A 23,779-nucleotide genomic window follows, 5' to 3' on the forward strand; every position below is an offset into this window, starting at 1 on the left:
TTGACATATGGTGAAAGGCTTTACTGAGAAGGTGACATTTGAGAGAACAGAAGGCAAGTCTAGGAAAATAAAACATATGGTAGTAAGTCATTGAGGTTGGATGTTGAAATACGTGGGGGGCATTTGTAAATGTTATGAGTCCACCGAGTCAATGATTCAGTGCCTGAAGCAGGTGATACAAGGAAGTGAAGTGGGCAGAGGAAGGCAATAGAAAGTGGTGCAGATTTTGGTAAAGTAAGAAAGCATGTGCCAACATGAAGGGAAGAGTCATTTAGTAAATATTGAAAAATGATTCACATTTTTATGAAAACACTGTATTTGCCAAACAAAATACTTAAAAAGCTTGGCTATGACTTACAGATTGTTGGTTTGTAAGCTCTGCTGTGGGGAAGACATTAGGAAACAGAGTCACAAAGTCAGCTAGAGGCTGTCCATAAAATGTCTTGCTGTCAAGTTTGAGACTCTCTTTAGCCTGTGCATGGACGGTCACTGGCATTGTTTAGAAAAGGAATGAAGTGATCAGAACTGGGCTTGAGGAAGATTAATCTCATGGGTGGGATGGCTGGTGTCAGGCAAGATTGGACACAGAGCAATCATGGAGGAAGCTGTTGCAATTGTTTTGGTGAGTGATGGGAAGGACTTCAACAGTGAAGGGACTGGAATAGGGACACGTGTAATCTTCCCATGAATTGCTAACAGCTGTTCTGGATCTTGGTGCAAAACAAACTATAATGCTACATCTCACTTAGTCCAAAGACTTGGTTTTGACTGTCTGCACTGTCCTAAACAGTCTGAGTGATTGTGTAAACCACCCAGCACATTGGTCGGGAACCTGGCCCCTTCCTGCTTTACAAGGTCACTGGCCCAAACTTCCACTTGCTTTTGAAGAAATGTCCCTTTGATGATCACTACATTATTGAAGTTTCAGGTTTTTTTTTGTTTCTTGTGGGTTTTTTTCTTTTCCAGATCTGGGTTCTTGCTTTACTAGAAGAAGGTGATTATCTTTTCAATTTGAGTTGAATTGTATCTTTATTGTGTCTGAGGAAGAGCTCTGGAAAGACAAAGTTTGTTGTATTCCTTTGAGCCAGAGGTTATTATCCTAGTGTGTAGGTGACAATACAAAAGCAATAACTGCATCTTGGATTAAATAAAAGAGAAAGATGGATAGTTTGTATCCAGAGACCCTAGATATCAGAAGCAGAAGTGGCATAGGTCAGGGAATGCTAAAGCCAACTTAGCACAAAATTATTTATTTTGCTTCATTTATACTCAGCCCACATTATTGTATTACAGTGATGTTCCTGACTCCTTGCCCTATATCTATTGAATTAATGTCAGCAAAACAGTCTCCAAGGACTTTTCTAGAAGGGACATTTAATGTTGTTTCATGGAAATTTCTAAAAATCCATTTTAAGAAATTGAATTAGGTATGGAGCTAATTGCATTCTTCCCTTGGTAGCTTTTGCTTGGTACTTTAATGTATGGAAGTTATATCAATAAGCAATTTAATTGTAGAATCTTCACCTTGGCATCTTTTCTGTGCTAAGCAGTATTCCGGAGAAGATGAAGACATCCCTTCCAAGTCCTTCCACTCTAGTGCCCAAAGAACTCTGAAATACCAGTTGCAAAAATCCAAGCTGGAGTTACAAGGGACTAATTCTCTGCATGTTTTAAGTTTATACTTTACCTCCTGACAGGTGATAGAGAAATAAATTTTTCTCATTTTAAACGATTTCTTTTAAATCCTGATTGGAGCTGTAATGGATTTAGTCAATTCAGACTCATAAAAAAGGCTACTAGACCCTGGCTAGTCATGACAAAGGCAGCAAAGGGAGAGGTGTAAAATGCACATGTATGTTGAAGCCCCTCTAGCTTGACTATACTTGAAAATGTATTTGTTGGAAAAGAAATTGGGCAACATCTTAAGGTTTAGAGCTCAGTTCCTGAGCTCAGTTCTTGACCTTAGTGATGCGATTAGAAATTGCCGCTTAAACAATTGGGAGTTCCAATTTCAGGTTCATAGAGAGTCAATCCAGGGGTTATCTTTAGAACAGTTCTATATTTTCTCTGAGGTGCTGTCATCTTGAAGGAAGGGGAATTCTGTACAGAAAATCACCTTATTTATTGGTAATGACCACAAGCAGATCTGGCTCCAAAGCCATTGTCTAAATCTTCAATGGAAGTTGAGCTCCCATGATTTTCTATTTCTTCTCTTCTCTGTGTGTGTGTGTGTGTGTGTGTGTGTGTGTGTATGTGTGTGTGTGTGTACATACACACACACACACATATGTATATATATTGGTCATGGAACTTGAACTCTTAGCCTGAGTGTTGTCCCTCAGCTCTTCAGCTCAAGAGGGCACTCTACCACTTGAGCCACAACGCCACTTCTGGTTTTCTGTATTTTATTGGAGATAAGAGGTTCATGGCCTTTCCTGCCAGGACTGGCTTTAAATTGTGATCCTCAGATCTCAGCCTCCTGGGTAGCTTAGATTACAGGCATGAGCCACTGGTGCCTGGCTATTTTTTCTCCTCTGAAATGAGGGTCACCCATTATTTTCTGGGGAATATTTTCCACAGATCCTACTGTGCGTAATAATAAATGCCTCTGAATCTGGTTTAAATACATTTTTTAGTTCATTTTAGGAGAGTCTTCTAATTAGGCATTTCTCCTAAGCTGTTAGGTGTTTTAAAATTTCCCTTCTTTAGGTTGTTTTGAGCAGTAAGGTTCTAGAACTATCTTAACACACTAACTAAGCAATGTTGATGTATGTTCTCAGAACATTTTTTGTTCTTTAATATTGCTCTTTTTTTTTGTCAGTTGTGGGGCCTGAACTCTGGGCCTGCACGTTGTCCCTCAGCTCTTCAGCTCAAGGGTAGCACTCTACCCCTTGAGCCACAGTACCACTTCCAGCTTTTTCTGCTTATGGGGTGCTGAGGAATTGAACCCAGGGCCTCACGCATGCAAGGCAAGCACTCTGCCACTGAGCCACCTTCCCACCCCATTACTGTTGTTTTATAGGTGGTAGTGGCAATCATCAGAATCATTTACATTGAAACCACTAACTCGCTGACTTTAAGTGGTCAACATCTTTTTCAGAACCAGTCAGAATAAGCCCTTCTGTGTCTTTGGCTTTCACATCTTGGTACTTTTGCACATTTACTGAATCGTGGTTTATCTGGTAAGAGAGGTTTCTATAAAGCAGTCACACTAATAATTTAAGGAAATGCTGGTTAGGTTTAGGGTATGATGCCTTCCACAAGTCTTATGGCTCCTATGACTTAGGACCCAGAGACTTTTGATCATCAAGGAAGCTTAACGTATGACTGTGCCATTGATTTTAGAATTATTTCCTATTTTTTGTGCAGTTTTATCTATGTCAAAAAATCACTGTGTCTTTAGTAGAGAACATTTGCAACCCCAAAGTGAAATGATTGGATCCATAGGAAGAAATAAGGTTTCTTTCAATTTGCTCCTGTTTTTTCTCATGCAATAGCTATTGATTAAGGGTGTCCAACCAATCATAATGAGCCTATGAGCCAGCAATAGTTTTACTCTTTGACCATATGAGATATAGCTGCAGCTGAAATTGGTTATGTGTTTCCAAAATAACAAAACATCCATATGGAACAAATATGTGACAGTGTAACAGCTGATGAAACCAGAAAAAATTAGACAAATTATCAATTTCTCGCTTCCAAATTACCCTAAAAAGAAATTAGATCCATTTTCAGTAGCTTTGCTTTCAAATTTCTTCATTCCATGAGTCACCCCTACCTTCTGCCAAACTAAATATGTCTATGAGCGGCTGGAAACGTTAATGGAAAGAAACATAAAACTCAAAATATGTAGGAAAATCTAAGCTTCTTCATGGAAGACCTTCATGGAAGCTAACAAGTCAAGAATGTGGAGGCAGAAAATGCATTGATAATACCTGTTATGGTTATCTTCTGAGTTAGCAATTCCAAATGCATTAGCTTATAAAATTAACTAAAATGGAATTAGCTCCCTTTCTTTCTTCCTTCCTTCCTTCCTTCTTTCCTTCCATTCTTCCCTCCCTCCTTCCCTCCTTCCTTCCTTCCTTCTTTCCTTTCTCCCTCCCTTCTTCCTCTCTCCTTCCCTCCCTCCTTCCCTCCCTCCCTCCTTTCTTGCTTTCTTCCAACTACCCAAGCTACCAAATCACTAGGGTTTATGAACATTCAGGATCCAATCGTTAGGCTGATCAGTTTTGACATTTAACTATCCAATAGGTGCTAGAAGTTGGAAAACAAAGTTTTTTTTTTATAAATGGTTAAGAGCTTGGATTTCCAAAGAATATTCTGTTGAGTTATACCAGCAGAATGTGGGATAGTAGTTCACTCACTCTGAGTGTTTGGACTATATTTACCAGGATTACTTGTACATGAATTTATCAAAGTTAAGTTCAATGTATCTAGTTCTTCAAAGTTCAATGTATCTAGTTCTTCCCAGTGAAGTTGATTGAATTGTAGTTCTGGATTTTCCCACTACTATGCTTTATGATGGTAATCACATTATGGTTTTCATTGAAACTTGGTTCTCTGGATCAGATTTCTCTATATGGGTCTTTCTAATTAAGGAATTCTTCATTTCAGCTTTGGCAAATAGGAAGTGCTTGTGGTATTCTCTAAGGGATAGTAGTCTATCTGTGGTACATTTTCTGTAACTTATTGATGAGGGATATATATGCCAGTTGCCCATCTTCCTTGCCCACAAATGCTCTTTTTAAATAACTCAGAGGGAGATAGAGAAAAGAATAGAAGTTCTGTTTTTAAAATAGATGGGACCTAGTGATAAGGTTGCAAAAGACTAGAAAAGTTCTGTTAACTACAATAAGCTTACTCTTGAACTTATTGAGCTCTTCACTGAAAGGTTCACAAGAGTTGATATCTCAAGTAGATTTGAGTTTTTATTTTATATACAATCCACAGTGATGTAATGGGGCTTATTTTGGGAACTGATAGAAGGAAATAGATCTTGAATGACTTCTTTTTCAATATTAAACCAAGGGGTTTTATCAAGTGTCCCACACTGGTTATTGTGGAGGACAGAAAATTTAATCTCTGGTTTTCCTGAAAATCTCAAAATAAAATGGAACAAAAAAATCGGAACAGCAGTAAACAGTATTTGCTTTTGTGGGCCTCATCCTCGTTAGATAGGTACTCTTCCATCTAAGCCCCAGCCCTTTCCTGCTTTAGCTCTGTTTCTGGTATCATCATATGCTTTTTGCTTAGGCATGGCCTTGGGTAGAAATCCTCTGATTTGTGCCTCTATGTAGCTGGAAGCATAGATGCACACCACCATGATTGGTTTGTGCATTGGGATGATGTGTCACAAACTTTACCTGGGGCTGACTTTGAAGTGCAGTCCTTCTAATTTCACCTCATGAGTAGCTGGGATTACAAGTGTGCCTTCCATCAAAGCTCTTAGGGCTGGGAAGGTGGCTCAGTGGTAGAGGATTTGTCTTGATCCCTCATCACCACATGAACAGAAAAAGCCAGAAGTGGTGCTGTGGCTCGAGTGGTAGAGCACTAGCCTTGAGCTGAATTGTTCAGGGACAGTGTCCAGGCCCAGAGTTCAAGACCCATGGCTAACATTGGCTATGACTGAAGCTCTTGAGAGTGGACTACTTGGTTCTGGTGATAAAACTCACAATTTGAATTTTGTTGTACACATGCCCAAAGAAAAAATATTTGAATCTCTCAAGTCAGACTCAGATAAGAAAGCAGTTTAGATAGGTGATTTGAAAGAGCAAAGATATTTTTCTGATTAGTAATATATTCTTGCAGCTGAACGCTGTGTTTTGAGGCAAAGCAGAAGTGATCAAGAGCTGACTTGGGAGAATGAGATTCTTCTGCTTCTGTATGATTCTTCAGTAACTACCCATCACCTCTTTGGAGACAAAAACTTTCAGGTATCTCATTGTGGTAAGGTAATAGGTAATAGGCTGCTTCTGTTTTCTGCTTCTGCCAATGAGAGGAAAGGGTCATACTGAATAAGCATTCGAATAACCCATTCATTAACTCTCAGGCAGCTGAAATGCAAAAGTGATATATGACTCTAAGATGCCAAGATGCTTTTCTTCTTAATTAAAAAGTATGACAGACAGAAAGAAAAGTCCACAAAACTCTCATCTCCAATTAGCTACCAAAAAGTGGGAAGTAGAAGTGTGGCTCAAGTAGTAGAGCACCAGTGAAAAGACAAATGAGAGTAAGGTGCCCTGAGTTCTAAGCCTCAGTACTGGTACACAGACAGACAGACAGACAGACCAACACACACACACACACACACACACACACACACACACACACACACAGAGTTTAAGAAACTATACTACCAAATTAACTTTCCTAGGCTATAATTATTGCAGAAGATTTTATTGAGCTAATTTGTGGCTAGCGAGTAAATACACAAAGCAAAGTATCCAATTCAATCAGTTACCAGTGATATATCAGGATAGACTTTTACTTTCCAGAGTCCAGTATTTGTGTCTCAGAACAATTCTGAGGTAAAAATATTCTTATTTTCCATTTTATGAGAAAGAATGAGAGGCCTAAGGACATGAAATGATTTCTCCAAGATCACAATACTGTTCAGTCAGGGAACTGAGTCAGGCCCAAACAGTGAACTGCTTAATGTTTCTGGGTAATAAAATGAATATGATGTTACTCAGATAGGAAAATCACGAGAAAGAAGGAGAAAAGTTGTAGCTACTGCCTTTTGAACTTTTTTACAGGTAAGGACTCGAGACAGGACTAAGAAGGGATTGCCATCAAATATCGAGGCCAAAGAGCTGCCCTTCATTTTCCTTCGATTCATGTGGTCACAACCAAACCTCTAAGCAGGTACCTAAGTTTTGCACCTGGCCATTTCTGCCTGCCTTTACTTCTAACATAATGAGTTCAATAAGAGAGCCTATAGGAAGAGCTTTGTATTTTCAGAGGGAAGTTTTCAACAGCACAAGCACTATTCTCATTGCTAATTCCAGGCAATGGGCCACAAATTCTGGATTAATCAGTGACCGATGGCTGAGTTGATCTTCCACTTAGGAAATCTTCAAGAGCTTTTGATTTTCATCACCTTTCTAGCTGTTTCTCTTTTTGAGACATATATAGTTCAGAAATTCTCAACTGGGGGTGATTTTGTCCTCCCCTAGGAAACATTGAGCAATGTCTTGAGACATTTTGGGTCATCACAAGTAAGACAAGTTGACTACTGGTGTTGATAGAGGCCAACATAGTAACAAATATCCTATAATGCACAGGACAGCTGTCTCCTTCAAAAATAAATTATATGGCTCCAAACTTCAAACATGGCGAGGTTGAAAGTCCTATTGCTAATGGCACTTCTTGGAAAGATAAGTGCATAGTATGCACATGAAGAAGGATCTTAAAAGAAACCACCTGGCTTCATAAAGGGGTTGAAGATAGGGTAGGAGGAGAGAGAAAAGAAATCTACAGTGTTCAAATCAGTGCAGTCCAGAATTCTAGCTCTTGTGCTCCTTTACCCAGTTTCATGGATAATCAGGAGTTGGCTGCCTGTGGGTTGGCTCAGTGCAGTCTTTCTAAATCACTCGCTTCTGATGAAAGACCCATTTCATCAGGGTAAATGGCACAAAGGTAGTGCCATCTTCTCAGAATGGCCTGGCAGTTCTGTCATAGCCTGATGGATTTTCAAAGTATAAAAAGGCCCCTCAACATTCTTTCTAGTACCACCTAAAGGCCACAAATGAAAGGAGAAAATCAGGAGAGATCCTGAGTATTTGCTTGTGAGTCTGCAAAGTCATCAGGTGTAAATTTCTTTTGGCTTGAGATCATCAGAGAAATCTCCAGAAAAAAAAGAGCTGATCCAACAACTGGTCAAGCTGTTTCATATTTTCCAGGAACACAGCTTTGCTAAGTCATTCCAAAGCAGTTCTACCAAAGTTAACATTGGAGAGAGTGACAGAGACTCAGAATAATATAACATATAATAATAGTCTAAATTCTGACCTGAAATGGACTTGAAATGCCTTAAGTGCATTTGGAACAGGTAGAGAATCACTTTAAGGTGAAAATTCCTGCAGGCAGATTCTAATTTTGTTACAGATCAGGTGATATTTTATAGTTTGGAGGATCTACTGAGATCTTACTCATATGGCTGAACCTGATTAGAGCCTCTCCGGGGCACTTTAGGTAACTTTGACATGGGCATGGTTTGATATCATTAAATGGAGAAACACTTCAATGAGATCAGAAAACAGAATCAACAGTATATCCTTCTACTTCTGTTCCTAATTATCTGTGTGACCTTGGTCACAGCTCTTCTCCCCGAGTGTGTCAGTCTTGGTGTTTGACAAGACTATTTTCTAAGACCTTCCAAAGTTGTAGTAATCTTCAGTGATATTTCCTTTTCACCATCAGGTGGTTTTAAGGAGGTAGAAATAGGTTCTTGGGTATCTTTTCACTGGGTTCAGAAAGACAACTTTATATTTTTTAAAGAATGGAAACCATTATCCGTGCAGAAAGGCTGAGCATTTAAGGCAAAAGGTTTTAATTTAAAAACTGTGTGGTCTCTACTGCTTGCACAATTTCTCTTTGTATCTGTGCTTCTGCTGATCAAATATTGCAAAGCCATTAATTAGCATAGGACAAATGCAGAGGGCCACGTGCAATGGTTCTGGCAAATTACATGAAACAATATGCCAGATATACAGTGAGAGCTTAAAGAGAGGGGTTTTCTTGGTGTTTAAGGTTCAGTGAAAAATGAAGAGGGGCAGCTATGCCAAGAATGAAAACCAAGAGCTTGCCAAGTGTTTCTTTAAGTGGCTCTAGCCAATGTGAGACTAAACAATGCATTAAATAGGCATGCAGCTTACTGCAGTTAGGGGACTGCATGTCAAATAACAGCTCTTTGCTATGTTTCAAACATGATCTCACATATAGATAAAGACAAACAAAATGCTCTGTTGTCATCTCCTTAGTCTAACAGCTAATAAGGGATTTGAACTTTCCAGGCAACCAAAAGTAATTCTTTGGGATGTAATAGCCTGTTGATCTTTCATGGAGAGGTGTAGGATGGAACTTTGCCAGGTCAGCAAAATGATTTTTTTTTTTTTTTGCCACCGTGGTTGTCAAAGAAGACTGGCTACATAAAAGGGGCAAAGATTTTGCAGCCTGTTATTGTCTCCAATGTCTTCTTGGGAGGTACCTTATGCCTGTTTTTAGTGTGTCTGGTTCTTTGGTGTAGGCTATGCAAGCAGAAGGAAGGATGCTGGAGAGAGGTGATTGGCTCTAATGGAGCACCCAAGGACAGCTGTCATGTGCATCATGTCTGGACCAGACATTTGGAATCCCACCGAAGCTGCAGAGTACTAAACTTTCTCTGGGATCCTAAATGTCTACTCTTCCAGCCAGTCCAGTACCAATGATCTGCAAACAACTGAATGAGTATTTAACACCCAGATCACACCCCCTCTCTCCCTGCTCCTTCCACCTCTTCACCTCTTCTTTCACAGTCAAGTTGGGGAAGTGTCTTCCTACCTGGCTTACCTGCATCATGGAACCTCATATTCCACTTTACAAAACCCCAAAGAGATGCTTGGTGCTTTAAACAGCTATTCTATAATGGATAGTTTGGGAAAGACATCAAAGCTAAGAATAGCAAGAAATAGTGCACTAAAGGTTTGTTAGGAGAGAGAAAAGCAGATTTGAAGTTGGCCAACGGAGAAGCTCTTCAGGTCACACGTGAGCTGCCATGTTCTGTCTCAGGGGATTCTGTGGAGGCTTTGTACAATAACAGCAGCTACCCTAAGAAGACTTCTTTTGCACCCCAAGGAAGTTCTGTTCTATTGGGATTTTCTCAATTTTTCCAAAAGGTACAATGTAAGACCTTATTACATACATTATTCCCTCATACCTCATTTTGAGGAAACGTTTCACAATTATCAGGATTCCCGTTTCCTATCTATTGTAGAAGGACTGGTACAACATTTAGGCTTTTAAACAATGCAAATTACTAAACAAGAAATGCGTGGCTTTGGTTATGTATCCATTATGAGGTTAAGTCACAAAAATCTCTATGACACACAATCCTTACTTGTCCAATGTAAAAATTCATATTGCCCATCAAGAGTGAGGTAAAGAGAAAATATGTGAACCAGTATAATTGGATTTTGTTGTTGTTGTTGTTGGTTGTGGGGCTTGAACTCTGGGCCTGGCTGCTGTCCCTGCGCTCTTCAGCTCAAGGCGAGCATTCTACCACTTGAGCTACAGCATCACTTCCGGTTTTCTGGTGGTTTATTGGAGATAAGAGTTTCATGGACTTCTCTGCCCGGGCTGGCTTTGAACCCCGATCCTCACGTCTCAGCCTCCTGAGTAGCTAGTATTACAGGCATGAGCCACCAGTGCCCCACTTATAATTGGATTTTGAAAAAAGTAAATGGAATAGACAAGCATAGGACATTCTTCTTGCCTTTTTAATACTAGTATTACTGATATTATCGCTACCACTGGTAACAGTGTTTCTCAGCTACCCTTAAGGAAACAAAATTTGTGTATAATTAGTTAATTTCTTCATCTATTTCTCCTTTTAGGGTGAATTCTGCAAATGATTCCAGATGAGAAAAAAAATGAATGTAATGGCAAACATGCATGTGGCAGGCATAGCCTTTAGGTCAGAAGGCATTCTAAGTTAATCAATTATAATCCATTTATCCATTTAATTCTAATACCAACACTATACAGCAGGCCCTACTTTACAGATGAGGAAATTGAGGAACAATGAGGTCAATTACGATTGTCAAGGTCACCCACCCATGTCAGTTGCAGAGTTGGGTTTCAAATCCTGGATACTTAGCAATAGAGGACAAGCCCTTGATCTTGTACCCTTCACTCTCCTATTTATAATTCTCCAACAGATAGAAGATGGCCTTAGAGAGTATTAACATGTCATAAAAATGCAAATTGTTTTCTAGTTTTGCACAGAAACCATAATTTTCTTACTGACAGAGACTGGTCCTCTTGGGTATGCTTAAAGAATAGAGCTGAGCATTTGTTGAAAAACAAAAACAAAAACAAGTGCTTTTCTTTTAACAGTGTCCATGGCCCATTAGTCCTGTGGCTCTAATGAGGCCAGGGTCATAAAGTCAAATTCCACATGTGCCAATTAGCTTCAAAGAGAATAGATTTTCCACAGCTAGTTACCATTCCCACCCCTAACTTTGACCAGCAGTGGCACAAATACACGCCTGGCCATTTATTAGGCTCTAAATGCAGGAATGCCATGGTTAAGCTGACTTCCAGCCTGGTTCAAAACAGTACTTATGATGGGGAAGTGTATCTTTGAATGTTCTTTTAGTGGAAAAAGACTTTGGGTGAAAGTTGAGAAACCTACAGATTCTTATTTCTTTCCGGTAACTCGATAAAGTACAGCTAAAACCAAACCTATTCACTTTTCCTCACAGCCAAGAAAGTAGAAAGGTCAGAAGTGTCAGATAGTCTTCTTCTCTCTGGAAAATGCCACTCTGTTTTCATGAAGTGTGTATTCCTTTGCTTTCATAATCTGAGTAAATTTGGTCATGTCTGAGGTCTGATATGATCCTTGAGAGATTCAGTCTCAAGTTGGTTTGGTTTTGTTTCATTTTTGTTTTTTCAGTCAGTTGTGGGCTTGAACTAGGGGCTGAGTACCATCCATGAGCTCTTTTACTCAAGGCTAGCACTCTACCACTTTGACCCACAGCTCCACTTCCAGTTTTTGACTGGTTAATTGGAGATAAGTGTCTTATGGAGACTTTTCTGCCTGGGCTATCTTTGAAATGTGACCCTCAGATCTCAGCTTCCTGAGTAGCTAGGATTACAGGTGTGAGCCACTGGCACCTGGCTTCGTTTGCTTTCCTTTAAATGGGTGAAGCTCCTATCTTTGGGGGCCTTCTTTCCATTTTTCAAAGACAATAAAGGAAGCTAAGAGCTTTTGAGTCACTATTTAAATCCAGTGTTTTCTTTTCTTGAAGAGCATCAGATCCTTGTTAATTACAACTTAGACTACAAGTCTGTTAAAGTTAGTTGAGGTCATTTACTTTAACAAAATCTTCTTGTTTTATAGACAAGGATGCTTAAGCTCAAGAGGTTTAAAAACACTGGCCAAAGTCATTCAACTAATGAATGACAGGTCTCAGAGCAGTTTTCGGAGCACTATGTATCAAAGGAAAGAAGTTTGAGTTAATAATAATAATCCAAACCTAGGACGGTTTATGCAATCACTGACAATGAAAGTTGATTGCAGAGTTTCACTTAAGCTCTTTAAAAACACTATGTTTTAACACAAATGTCATTCTTTTATTCAGACCTGTTCTTAATAACTATGCATTGGAAGTATATTTTACAAAAGCCATAAATCTGGAATGGTGGAAAGGATATCCAGTTTTCCTTTCTAATTGATTTACTTCTCCTTTTGCTTAAACTGCCCAAACTAAAGCAAATATAGTTTATTTAAGGGACTGTTTATGGACTCTTAAAACTAAAAAGGACCCTAGAAACTCTCTTTCATTTGGTTATTCTTAATTGAAACCATCCAAGACAGTTGGTTGTCCATTAGCTCCTAAAATACCTCCAAGAAGAAAAATTCCACAAGCCTCTCAAGAACACATTAAAAGGGTAAAAATGGCCATGACTGTCAAAAACTTATACCCATGGCAAGCTGGTCTTCTCCCATTTTCTTTTACTTATTGCTGTGTTTTGTGCAAAATGAGGTTATAATGACACACCCTTGATAAGGGCTCCATCCATCTGGTAAGATAATAGCTAGGTCTCTCCCAACACACGTTCATCTCCATTATACCACTGTTTTCCTCAAGGACTATGGAAACACAAGGCTGGTTGATAGACTCTCTTACAATGATGCATAGGGAAGAATTGTAATTAGCTCTTCTCTGGATCTTTCATTTTATAAATTGTCTGGGGAAGTTGCATTAATTATGGATGAACTATACCACTTACGCTGGGAAGATGTTCACAAAACAGATCATCTACAAGGTTGTTTCTACTGTCCATCATTGGAATTTGGGCTTGAAGGGGAAGATGAGCTCATTTGTAAGATAGGGTTACTCCAGAAAACATAAGCACTACACTTTTTTTTTTAATTCCAGACGGTTTTAACAGCATTAAAACATCTTCTTGTTATGTAAGGCTCCATTGGCCAAAGGCAGAGGTGGAGGCAATTTTATTTCATATGTTTAAATTGAGAACCAGGATTGGAAAGTGCCTTACACTATTGAGAAAAAAAATTCTGAACTTCCAAAATAGTGTTGCTTAAAATAAAAGGCAAAGGCACAAGAAACCTTTGAAAATAAGGGTAAGAAACAATTAAGTGTCAACTGACAGGGCTTCTGAGTGAGAAAGAATGTTTGCTTCTAAGAAGTATTTTGAAAACTAAATGCTTAGAGCTGACTCCGCCCTCAACCCCTCCCTCGTGTGCCAGCCCCCCCCCCAACCCCCAGTAAATCTCAGGGGGATGAAAAGGAAACAATAACATTTGTTGACAACAATTCATGCCTGCAAGAATTATTGGCTCAGACACAAAACAGACTGTCATTATAGCTTGGGATGGCCAAAATATAGTCTCTAGGTTGTTGTTAGTATACATACATTATATTTAATTGAAAGAAAGAAAAGCAATTTTTATTAAGTAACTAGGCAGCATGCAGTAAGAAGTGTGGTCCAAAGTATTTGACAAACTAATTCTCAGTGAGTCTAAAGACCCTAAATAAGCAATTCCATCGAATTCAATTGGATCCTTTCAGCCATAAAAAAATGACTAGGCACTTAACTTGCCCCTGGGATTCAAAGGGAAATAGTCATGGCCTTTGGCACCACGCAGCCTGTTGAGAGGGCTCTGTTCATTTATGGCAAGGGAGAGCCTGGCAAAAATGATACAAAATATTTTAAGAAAGCAGTAAGGATCTAATCTTGCCTCCAAGGTTGTTTCATTCACCTGACACTTGGTAATGCATAGGTGTCTGTCTTTTTTACCCTTCCAGCTAAATTGTGGATCCCTTACAGGCAAGGTCAGACTCTCAAGTCACTTCTAGGCATCACCTTCATGTTTAGGACACACAGCAGTTGCTCCATGCATGTTTCGAAGTAAATTACAACCATTTAAAGGGGCTAAGCTCTCTTAGGTGAAAGGGGTTGGTTGCTCACTTGAAGAACTAGGTCAGAAGGGAGCAACCTGAGTGATAGAATTCTGTAAGGCAGAACATATGAAACATAACCTCTCAGCAACAATATTGACAACACATGGTTTACAGAACCACTTTCTATCCAAGATTATACTCTAAAAATCGAGAGCTGTTCTGTATAACAGTCTTTGTTCAACTTATAAAAATGAAATCTATATCCATTGCTAAATTTTAATCATGGTAGTGACCCAACAAAAGAATCTTCTCAGTGCCTTGACATTGGTTTCCATTATAATTAATTGTCCAATAATACTCTTTGGGTCTAAGTGTGGAGAAGTTATTTGGGACTAAAGTCATTCTTTCCATTCTAATTTCTCATCATCCAGTGCTAACATCATGGGTATAGAAGCATCCAGTTTCCATACACCATGCATGGAAATCCTGGAGCATGTCAGAATGATCATCACAATTCAACCTGGCACATAGCAGAAGGCATTTGCAGGCTTGGCAGTTACCTAGTGAACTGGATGGAAGGAAATTACACAAATGGATTACCAAGGCAGAAAAAGAAATCCTCTCAAGCATAAGGGAGAACCGCTTTCTTTCTTTCTTTCACAAAATGTGGATTGGTAACAGCAAATTATAAAACTATTACAACCTGTTGTTGAACCATATCCACATCCCACATTTACCTTCCATGGGATTCTTTAAAGGTATAACGTATTTGTTACCAGAAAAACATCTACCCAATGAATTCATTCATCTTCCTGTAACAGAAAGGTCTATTGCCAGAAAAACAAATGGATTCACTCAAGGAAAGCACTGGTGAGAGGCGTGGAATGGGAATTTGTTCATTCAAACATTAGCACTTTTGAGGCTCTGTAACTTGATACTACTATTATTTTGGCAAATCCATAGTACAGATCACCAGTTTCTCCATCTGCTGTCTCCTCATTGTCTCCCATCTTCATCACCTGACTGGCATATATACACACCCTTTACCTTAGTCTTACAAGCACACACACACACACACACACACACACACACACACACACACACACACCTGCCTAGAGAGAGGCTGGCATTTGGGAAGAAAATGGGAGAGACTTCAAGTGTGAGTCATTGCACAATCTATTTGGAGCTTCATAGGTAACTAAGTGAGCTGTCTTCACTTGAGTGACATAAACCGTTGTGAATGATTCATGCTCTATTTCTTGGAACTCTCTAATAGTTCAAAGAACTAGACAGAGGAAGCATCTGGCTTTAAGTTTTTCCCTGTCTTGTAGTATATAGTGAGACACATACCTGTGAGGTAGATTATTTAAGTGATCAATTCTCTTAGGTACTATTGCCTTTTGTTTGTGCTTATTGTGTGCAAGGATTGACTATGCTAACTGCTTGTCATTTATACTTGACTTTGCCATTGTCTGAGACCAACTTATGGGATAAATAGCTTGGATCTTGTCAACCACCCTTTTCCAGATGGAAAGAAGAGAAGAGCTATGTCAAAGGTAAGCAATGACCAAAACCAAAAAAAATCAGGGTCAACTTGTATAAAGGGTATGACATTTCAAAATGAATTTACAGAAATCTTGTATATTTGTAAACACATCTTTAAGCAAAGTTCATCTTCTGTCTGTTTATGGTGATTCCGTATTGCATGGTGATCTTGTGAATGTGTCCCCTTAATTCTTTTCCCAAGGGCACATTTCTAAAGTCCTTATTACTTCATTACAAGTGCTATAGCATGCAGAACAATCCTATGTTTCCTTTATACCCATAGAACTCAAACCCCAAATTCTCAATACCCCAGAGTCCCCATCCACCTGTTAGAAAACATTATAACAATATGAAGGAAGGATCAACAGAAAGCAGGCTAAGAAGAACATTAAGAAAGAGGATTCTATCCTCAATCTCCTGTTGAAGCCCCACTGAAAACTAAGCTTACATGAAGCCTTTCAGAGACTGGGGATGGCTGCCAGCCCCTGGCAGCCACTCAGCTCTTCACACACTCTCTACAGAGCCATGTACCTTAGAGTTTTAGCAGTGTAAGGAGAGGGAGAGCTACTCACTGAAATAAAAGCCCCGATCTCCACACACGAACTGAAGAGCATCCACCAGTTCAGCCCCACAGAGCGTCTCTGGTCCAGCTGTGGCACAGCTGGTGAAGGTGAGCAAGCAGAGGACCAGGTAGAAGAGATGTGAAGAGGTCATGAAGTGCATCTTGACCTGCAGAAGAAACAGAAGGAAGGTCAGACTTCTACAAAGCACATGAAGGACTACTTAGAGTCTGGGACTACTAAGCATGTCTTAGTATCAAACCGCCTGTGCTTAAACCCCTTGCTACTGGAACCTTAGAGAAAAGTCCTCCCAAACCTCTTCTTTATAGATTCCCTCTTGCAATGAAACAGGCTAAGAGCTCTTCAAACATGTACATGAAAGATATTATTTTGACAGTGGGATCACACACCACTCTGAGATCCTGGCACAATGTTTGAAATATCAAAGGTTAAATTGTGCTAAATGCAGGCTTGTAGCCAAATGTGTTTTGATAATTTAAATTCTCCAAAAAAATTGGCCTTCCACAGATGGCACATTCATTCATTATTGACCAGAATATTAAACTCTGAGTATCAGTCCCTGGATTCTGATTCATTAGCATTTTCAGTGACTAAAAAAGTACTTGTGAAAAATGTTATATCTTTATAGAGGAGTGGGGGGAGAATCAGAGACAGATGAGGAGAGATTGAGACAGAATCAGAGAGAGAGAGAGGAAGGGTGGGAGAGGGAGAGAGAGAAAGAGAGGGGGGCAGGCACAGATTTATTACCTGGGACTATCAGCAGTAACCCAACCGCGAATAGAAGGAAACAAATAAACCAAACAGAAATAGGAAGAAAATTGAGGATTTAGGAATTGACTTTTGTGGTCAGAACAGAAAGGTAGGATTCCTTTCCTCACCCAGCATAAGGGTCATAGCTTACACCTTATAAGGAGAGAAAGGTACAATACACTAATGAAAGTTGTATATGATGAGGGAGCCTTCAGGATGGAGATGTATGGACAGCTAGGTAAGAAATGTCACTGCACAAAATGATAGGATTTCATGCTAGTTGACTGAGCTGGGAAAGACAGGAAGTCTTTTCTGTTCTGACTCTTCTTGGTTCTTCTGTGTTCTGAGCATGGAGCAGGATCCTTGCTCCCCACCCCCCTCCCCGCCCCACCCAGAACAAGGATTGATTATATGCCCTACTAGCAGCCAAGATAGGTCAAGAATTTATTTTTATGGTTAGCTGCTTCACAGAAAGGCTGGGGGGGGGGGGCAGATTAAAGTCAGATTTATAGGATTTATGGCTGCCTATGAGAAAGAGAGTTTCTAGTTTCTAGGATCTACCTTAAGGGAAGAATGGCAGGTAGGAGAAAGGAAGGCAGGAAAGGGTTAGAGAGAAACTTTCCCTTTCAGTCTAAAGTACTTAGAATACTAAAGAACCACACTGTTAAGATATCACTTTCTGAGACTCCAACACTAAATCAATGGTACTGTTGAATTCGAAAGTCTCCAATCTTAAATAAACACTGGCAGAGAATCCCTTCCATGTATAAGACCCTAAGAGAAAAACTTGCAAAAGTATTTTCTTTTTAATCACAGGAATTCTGAATTCAGCTCTTGAAGGCATTTAGGTGTCATCAAATCCATTTTTAATAGCAAAATCTACCAATGGATCCATTGGTTAGCATGACTTAGTCAATGATCAAAGCCAAAAGACAGCTGTGTCTTGAGTCACAGGATTCCTCCGGCTGAAGTCTGTGCCCTCACCCTAAGAAGTAGAAAAGATGATCACTGTGATTTTCCATGTTGATACTTGTGACACCAAAATGTGATTTCTTCCAGGAAGGCTCCCAAGGTGATCAGCTCTGCTTGTAGAGATACGTGTGTGCTCATCAGCATTGGGAAGAGCCACAGATAGGCGGTCAGGTGAAAGACTCTTAAAAGAATTATAGAGTCATACCAGAGTCATAATTTTAGCAAAAGGCTCTCTTGAACCTCACTCATCCATTCAACTACATCACTTTTTTTTTGAGAAACAGACTCGCTTATTCACGTTCTGGCTACTCCCTCCATCCCAGGGGAACTCTCAATTTAATGGCTCTGTGCCACTGCTAAAGTTTACATCCTCATTTAAAACTAGATTTCTAATTTAGTGGCCAGATCTTCAGACCAGCAATTGGGTGAAAAGCTAAAGAGCAAGAAAACCTAACTCCCTGATTCTTGTTACCACAAGGTCAATATTTAGTCCATGCTTGCAAAACAGCTAAAGATGAAAAAAAACACCCTCTATTGTCAAATCATCATAAATAACAGACATAAAATAGAAGGGGAGGCAAAAGCTCAATTGAACATTTATCTAATTTTCTCTGTGCACCTTAGCCTAGAAAGTCTTTACCCCCCCTCCCCACCTAGCCCAAGCCACAAGGACTGCTAGGGGCAAAGGATCATCCAGTCCTTGTTTTTTTTCTAAGTAAGAAAAAGGAATAGGGAGTGTCTTCTTCAATATTTCCAGTGGAAATCAGAGCAAATTCAGTCTAACTGGGAATATTATGGGACTCTCTCTTTCCCTCTCTTTTTCTCCACCTTTCTCTTTGTTGATAACACTGAAGGACCAGCACCTGCCATGATAGATGCCTCTAAATTCTTCAGCTTTTGTGAAAACTCTAAGTTACACCCTGTGTGAACTTAGAACTTCATGAAATGTCAAAGCTGTGCCATTCACAATTATTTCTGGCATAACACATTTAAGACCAACAATGCACATCAACCTCTAGCATTTAATATTATTTCCATAGTTTTTCTATTTCTTCTCCCCATCCCCCCCACCACTACAGAATTACATTGTCAGATCAATATCAGTACTTATAACTCTAGAACATAACAGAATCTCTGGTACATGTTCTTTTAACTCAGAAAAACAGTTCAGCACACCCATAGAAAATCAGAGAATTTATCACATTATGCTACCAAACCAGAAAACAATAACCAACAAACTTGCTGAGAGGTTAAAACTTGAATGCAAGTGGTCCCATAGACTCATGAATCCCTTGGCCTTTTCTTTGGCCAACCACAAAAGAAACAAATCAAGAAAAAAAAGGAAAGATAGGATAGAGAAGAAAGAAGAAAGAGCCCAAGAGAAGAGGTGGGGAGAACTCCAAATCACCTCAGAACTCTCCTCCTCCAGAGAACTATTCACAAATCCACATTTCAAAGACCTCTCTTTTAATCTTAAATACATGGTATATTAATTGATTCCAGGTATCTGGGTCATCATGCAAATGACCAGTTAACATGGAAGGAGAATAGTCATAGGAAAATACTCACTGGAGGTGTGATCATTTGTGTTTGTTCCAGGTCTTTTACAGCAGGTCAGGGTGGGTATTATGAGGCTGATGTAAAGAGAAAACTGAAGACTTAAAACACATGTGCTGCTTTGTGGGTGGGGTTTGGGAGAGCATCTAGTTACATTTGGACACCCAGGCAGGTAGGCTAGGAGCCTTTTGTCCATTCAGACAATGAGCAAATCACACCGCTGCCAGTGCAGACAATCTTTTTCCTTCTGTCAAGACACCAATTTCTATTGTGTGCCGCTTGTAGCTGTCCTGAATAGTGAACAGTGATCTAAGTCCCGGGCTTCTCTTTCCTTCCCTCCTGCCCTCCCTTCCTGCATTCTCCCTGTTCAAGCTCCAAGAAACAGAGCTGAGATTTCCCAATATCATCAGGGCCCCTGGGCAGGACCCCCTCGGCTCACTGGTATACACTGGAAAGACCACACATCTCTCTGCAATCACTTCCTGCTGCAAGTCCAGGAAAAAGTTAAGGACACTTTGCTAGCTGAGCTTCTGAAAATGTTTGGCAGACATAGCCTGCAAAGTTCATTGGGAGACAGTTTTTGCCCATCTTTGAATGAACTGGAGATTGCCTCCTGCCATCTCTTTGATGATCATCTAAAAAGAGGGGCAAAACAACAACAAACAAACAAAACCCCGCCAGTTCCCAGACAACAGAGGGTACATGAGACGCTGACTTCATTTCTGTGAGAGCCAGGGGGCCCTCGGGTGCCAGTATCTCAAGGACAGCAGAGTCAGGTGCCTCACAACGCTGTAACCTAAACTCCCAAGCTACTTACTGGACTAAGAAAAGTCTTAGCCGTGAAACATTTTGAAAAGCGCAACTGAATTCTGCTGTCAGTGACCGGGAGCTTTTATGAATTGAGCCCTCTGGCAATCCCCTCCAAGGAGCCCAGTGACAGCGGCTTAAAAAGTGCTTGCAAATTGAAAAAACACAAGTCTTGCAGGATATAATTTTGCTGAGAATGGAAACTTGAACTGGGGCCAGTGATCAGAAAGGAGAAGTCGGGTGCATTGACAACAGCAGCCAATTTTTACCTAAAAAGATTTGACAACTCTGAGGATTAAAAAAAATCAAGATTTTACAACACACAACTCCGAATCCAAACTTTACCCCGAAAGTCCTCTTCCAATGAGAAAAGTTAGATAAGCATCTGCTAGAAACTTTCTAGCGTTCCATAGGCAGCATGCAGTTGTTTAAATCATACAGCTAGTCAGGACAGTAAGAGTTGTTAGAGAGTGCTTTTTCTGAAGAGCAAATTAAACGTCACTCCAACTTTGATCCTCTGAACACAAAAGTGTAGTGAGTTCTGGATCCTTAGTTCCAAAGGCTGTGTTTGTAAAATCTTTCATATCATCTAACATATAACACTTCAACTATGGCATGCCTTGTAAAGGAAAGTCTTGACAGATTGTGCACGCGCTTGTCCACACACACACACACACACACACACACACACACACACACACACACACACATGTGATCTTAAAAAATTAAACATCTGCACCTGCAAAATCCCAAAGTTTATATCCATGTTCTATAGCCCTTAACCATAGTCAAGACTTAAAGGAATTTTCTGTCACATACCACCAAAGCTAGGCAGAAGTAAAGGAATTAACTTAAGTACCTTGCAGTAATTTCTGCTCATAGAGGTATCTGTACAAAGGCAGCTAGCTTATTTTGTCCGATTTCCCCCAGAAATGCACATTCAGCAATTTAGAAATAACTTCCAGTTCTGAAACAATGAAAATCCTAAAGTGCATAACGGTTGTAAGCAGGAGAAAAAAAAAGAGTATATACCATCTGAAGAAAATTCCCTCCCATCACTTCAAAGAAGAAGAAATATTTACCTTCAAGCAATCACAGAAGCAGCACTTAAATAATTGAGTTGGAGGACTGCTGGTTTTTCCCATGGCTTCTGAAGTACAAAGTCTGGAAATGAATTGCTTAGCAGAAACAATGAAGCAAAAAAAAATTAAAAAGAAAGAAAAAAAAGAAAAGAAAAGAAAAAAGGAGAAAAAAAGAAATCCAGAGAGATGGGAGATGTTGAGAGCAATGTCACATTTCAATTGAAGACTTCATTCCATTGCACAGGCTCTATCAGCTCTGAATTTAGCAGTGACAGTGGGATTTAGCAAAGAGAAGGAGGATTTAGAGAAAATCCTCACATTTATCTACAAAACACAGACACTGTAGACAGGAAACAGCTGGGGGAATATTTGCCTTCTCTCTCTCTCCCTCTTCTGGCAAAGTTATCGAGTAAGGACTTTTTTGGGCATGGTGACAAATAACATCATACCTTTGCATTTTAAAACTGGAGCACAGAAGCATTTTTATTTTTCCCCTTTAAAAAATGAGCATTAGTGACACGGAGAGCGGACATTAAAATATTTAGGCTGCCATAGAAAATTATGATCTGTTCTCTGATTAACTTTCTATCCAGTGAGACACATGCATCTGCTAATGCACCTTTTCAGAATCAAAGTCATAGGAATGGGCTAGGGGAGCAATTATATTTTAGAGCAAATGCAAAATTTTATTAAGAAAAGAAAACAACAAAGAAAGAAAAGAAACAAAGACTATCGCTAGCAAACCCTACAAGTTTAACCCTGAAGTGACTGGATTGAATGAGGTTGGAAGCCAGCCCTCAGCTGACCCCTTGTCCTACTTGCCAACTTGAAAGGAATGATCTAATTTCCTAGAACTTACAGCAGTGGATGGGCTTCTTTTTACATACTGGCTCTTGCTTTATGCCAGAGACAAGGCAAAGATTTGCTGAGCTGTAAAACCAACTGAAAAATAAAATCCTTGAACAAAATCCTTCTACTAGGCTGGCTGTCCATCACCTCCACAGACCCCAGGGAAAGCACCAGAGGAGGGCAAGCTATTCTCCTATTATATTTTTCTGGATAATCAGTGTGTGTGTGTGTGTGTGTGTGTGTGTGTGTGTGTGTGTGTGTGTGTTTTCTCTCTCCAATTCTGTGTATCCTAAATAACACCAGCTGGCTAGCAATACCCTCTCCAGGGTTATGATGTCATTCAAATCCCTCAATTGGGTAAGTGACCCACAATATGGTCCAAGCCAGCTGTTTTGCTATTTATAATGTATACTTGCCTTTGCTACGGAGAATCAAGTTCTGATTTTTATTTATTTTGTCAATACAATTTGTACCTGTCTCTTTTTGGGTTTTCGAGGCAGTAGATAAGACAGTAGATTGGGAAATAAATATTGCAAAAGCCCAGGTTAGATGTAGCACTTTTCCTGGCTGTCTTTCTAGGCATGCTTTCCCAGGGGGTAGGGGGCAGGGAGGGGGGAGACTGGACCTTGCCTCTCGTGATTATCAGAGGATGTGAGGATACTGATGTGTCAGCTGAACGCAGGACTCTGCTGGAAACCTTACTCTACCTCCTCATGTTTTCCCAGGGCCAGAAATGTGTTTACAAAGGTGGATGTCCTCAAAGCAAAACCTTTTTGGTTTTGCAAGGGATGGGGGGGGGGCGAGGAACTAGGTTTTGTCCAGTCTTCTATGTAGATAATCCCACATAGCAGTGAAATAAAAGTCAGAAATCTGGAATTGTACTGCCTTCCAGGGCATTAGCTTCATTTTGTGAGCACCTACTGTGTGCTTAGCTGTACACATCTCTTGAGAAACAGAGACAAGACAGAAAGACAAGAAGATGTCATTGTCATGTGACTCTTTTTAAATAAATGAGAGTAGGAGGGGACAACAAATTCTCTGGGAAGGCAGGGAAGTGAAACCTTTTGGTTTTTCCTTCAAAAATCCAGAATGGCTGAATGCTGGTGGCTCATTTCTGTAATCCTAGCTAATCCGAAGGCTGAGATCTAAAGATCTTCATCGGAAGCCAGCCCAGGCAAGAAACTCTGTGAGACTCTTATCTCCCATTCACCACCCAAAAGCCAGAAGGGGAGCTTCTGTGGCTCAAGTGGTAAAGTGCTAGTCTTGAGCAAAACAGCTATAGACAGTGCTCAAGCCCTGAGCTCAAGCCCCAGGATGGGTACCCCCCCACACATATGCGCGCGCGCGTGCGCACACACACACACACACACACACACACACACACACACGGGAAGAAGGACTATGTGTTGAGAGGCTTGGAGTGTGAAGTTGGAGAGTTTCCGTGGATCAGATCTGACCCAAGGAACACACTAAGTGCATCACCAAAGCAGTAACCCCATGGCCATCT

General features: G+C 40.1%; 1 protein-coding gene across 4 annotated transcripts in view; it reads right to left on the bottom strand.

Moving 5' to 3' along the window:
• The window catches only part of Igf1 (insulin-like growth factor 1 (somatomedin C)), a 70,159-nt gene extending 48,668 nt beyond the window's left edge, over positions 1-21,491 (bottom strand). The window contains exons 1-2 of one of the 4 annotated variants that reach the window (XM_013020148.1): positions 21,424-21,491; positions 16,247-16,403 (exon numbers count right to left, since the gene is read on the bottom strand). In XM_013020148.1, the coding sequence (XP_012875602.1) occupies positions 16,247-16,403; positions 21,424-21,486 (220 nt within the window). In that variant the 5' untranslated portion in view covers positions 21,487-21,491. Of the gene's footprint in view, positions 1-16,246; positions 16,404-19,546; positions 19,713-21,423 lie in introns of those variants that run through there. The other 3 variants (XM_013020156.1, XM_013020140.1, XM_013020162.1) reach the window with 3 other exon arrangements.
• Between the last annotated feature and the right edge of the window lie 2,288 nt (positions 21,492-23,779).

Source organism: Dipodomys ordii, unplaced genomic scaffold (assembly GCF_000151885.1).
Source record: "Dipodomys ordii isolate 6190 unplaced genomic scaffold, Dord_2.0 Scaffold3, whole genome shotgun sequence".
In the NCBI taxonomy this organism is placed as follows: domain Eukaryota; kingdom Metazoa; phylum Chordata; class Mammalia; order Rodentia; family Heteromyidae; genus Dipodomys; species Dipodomys ordii.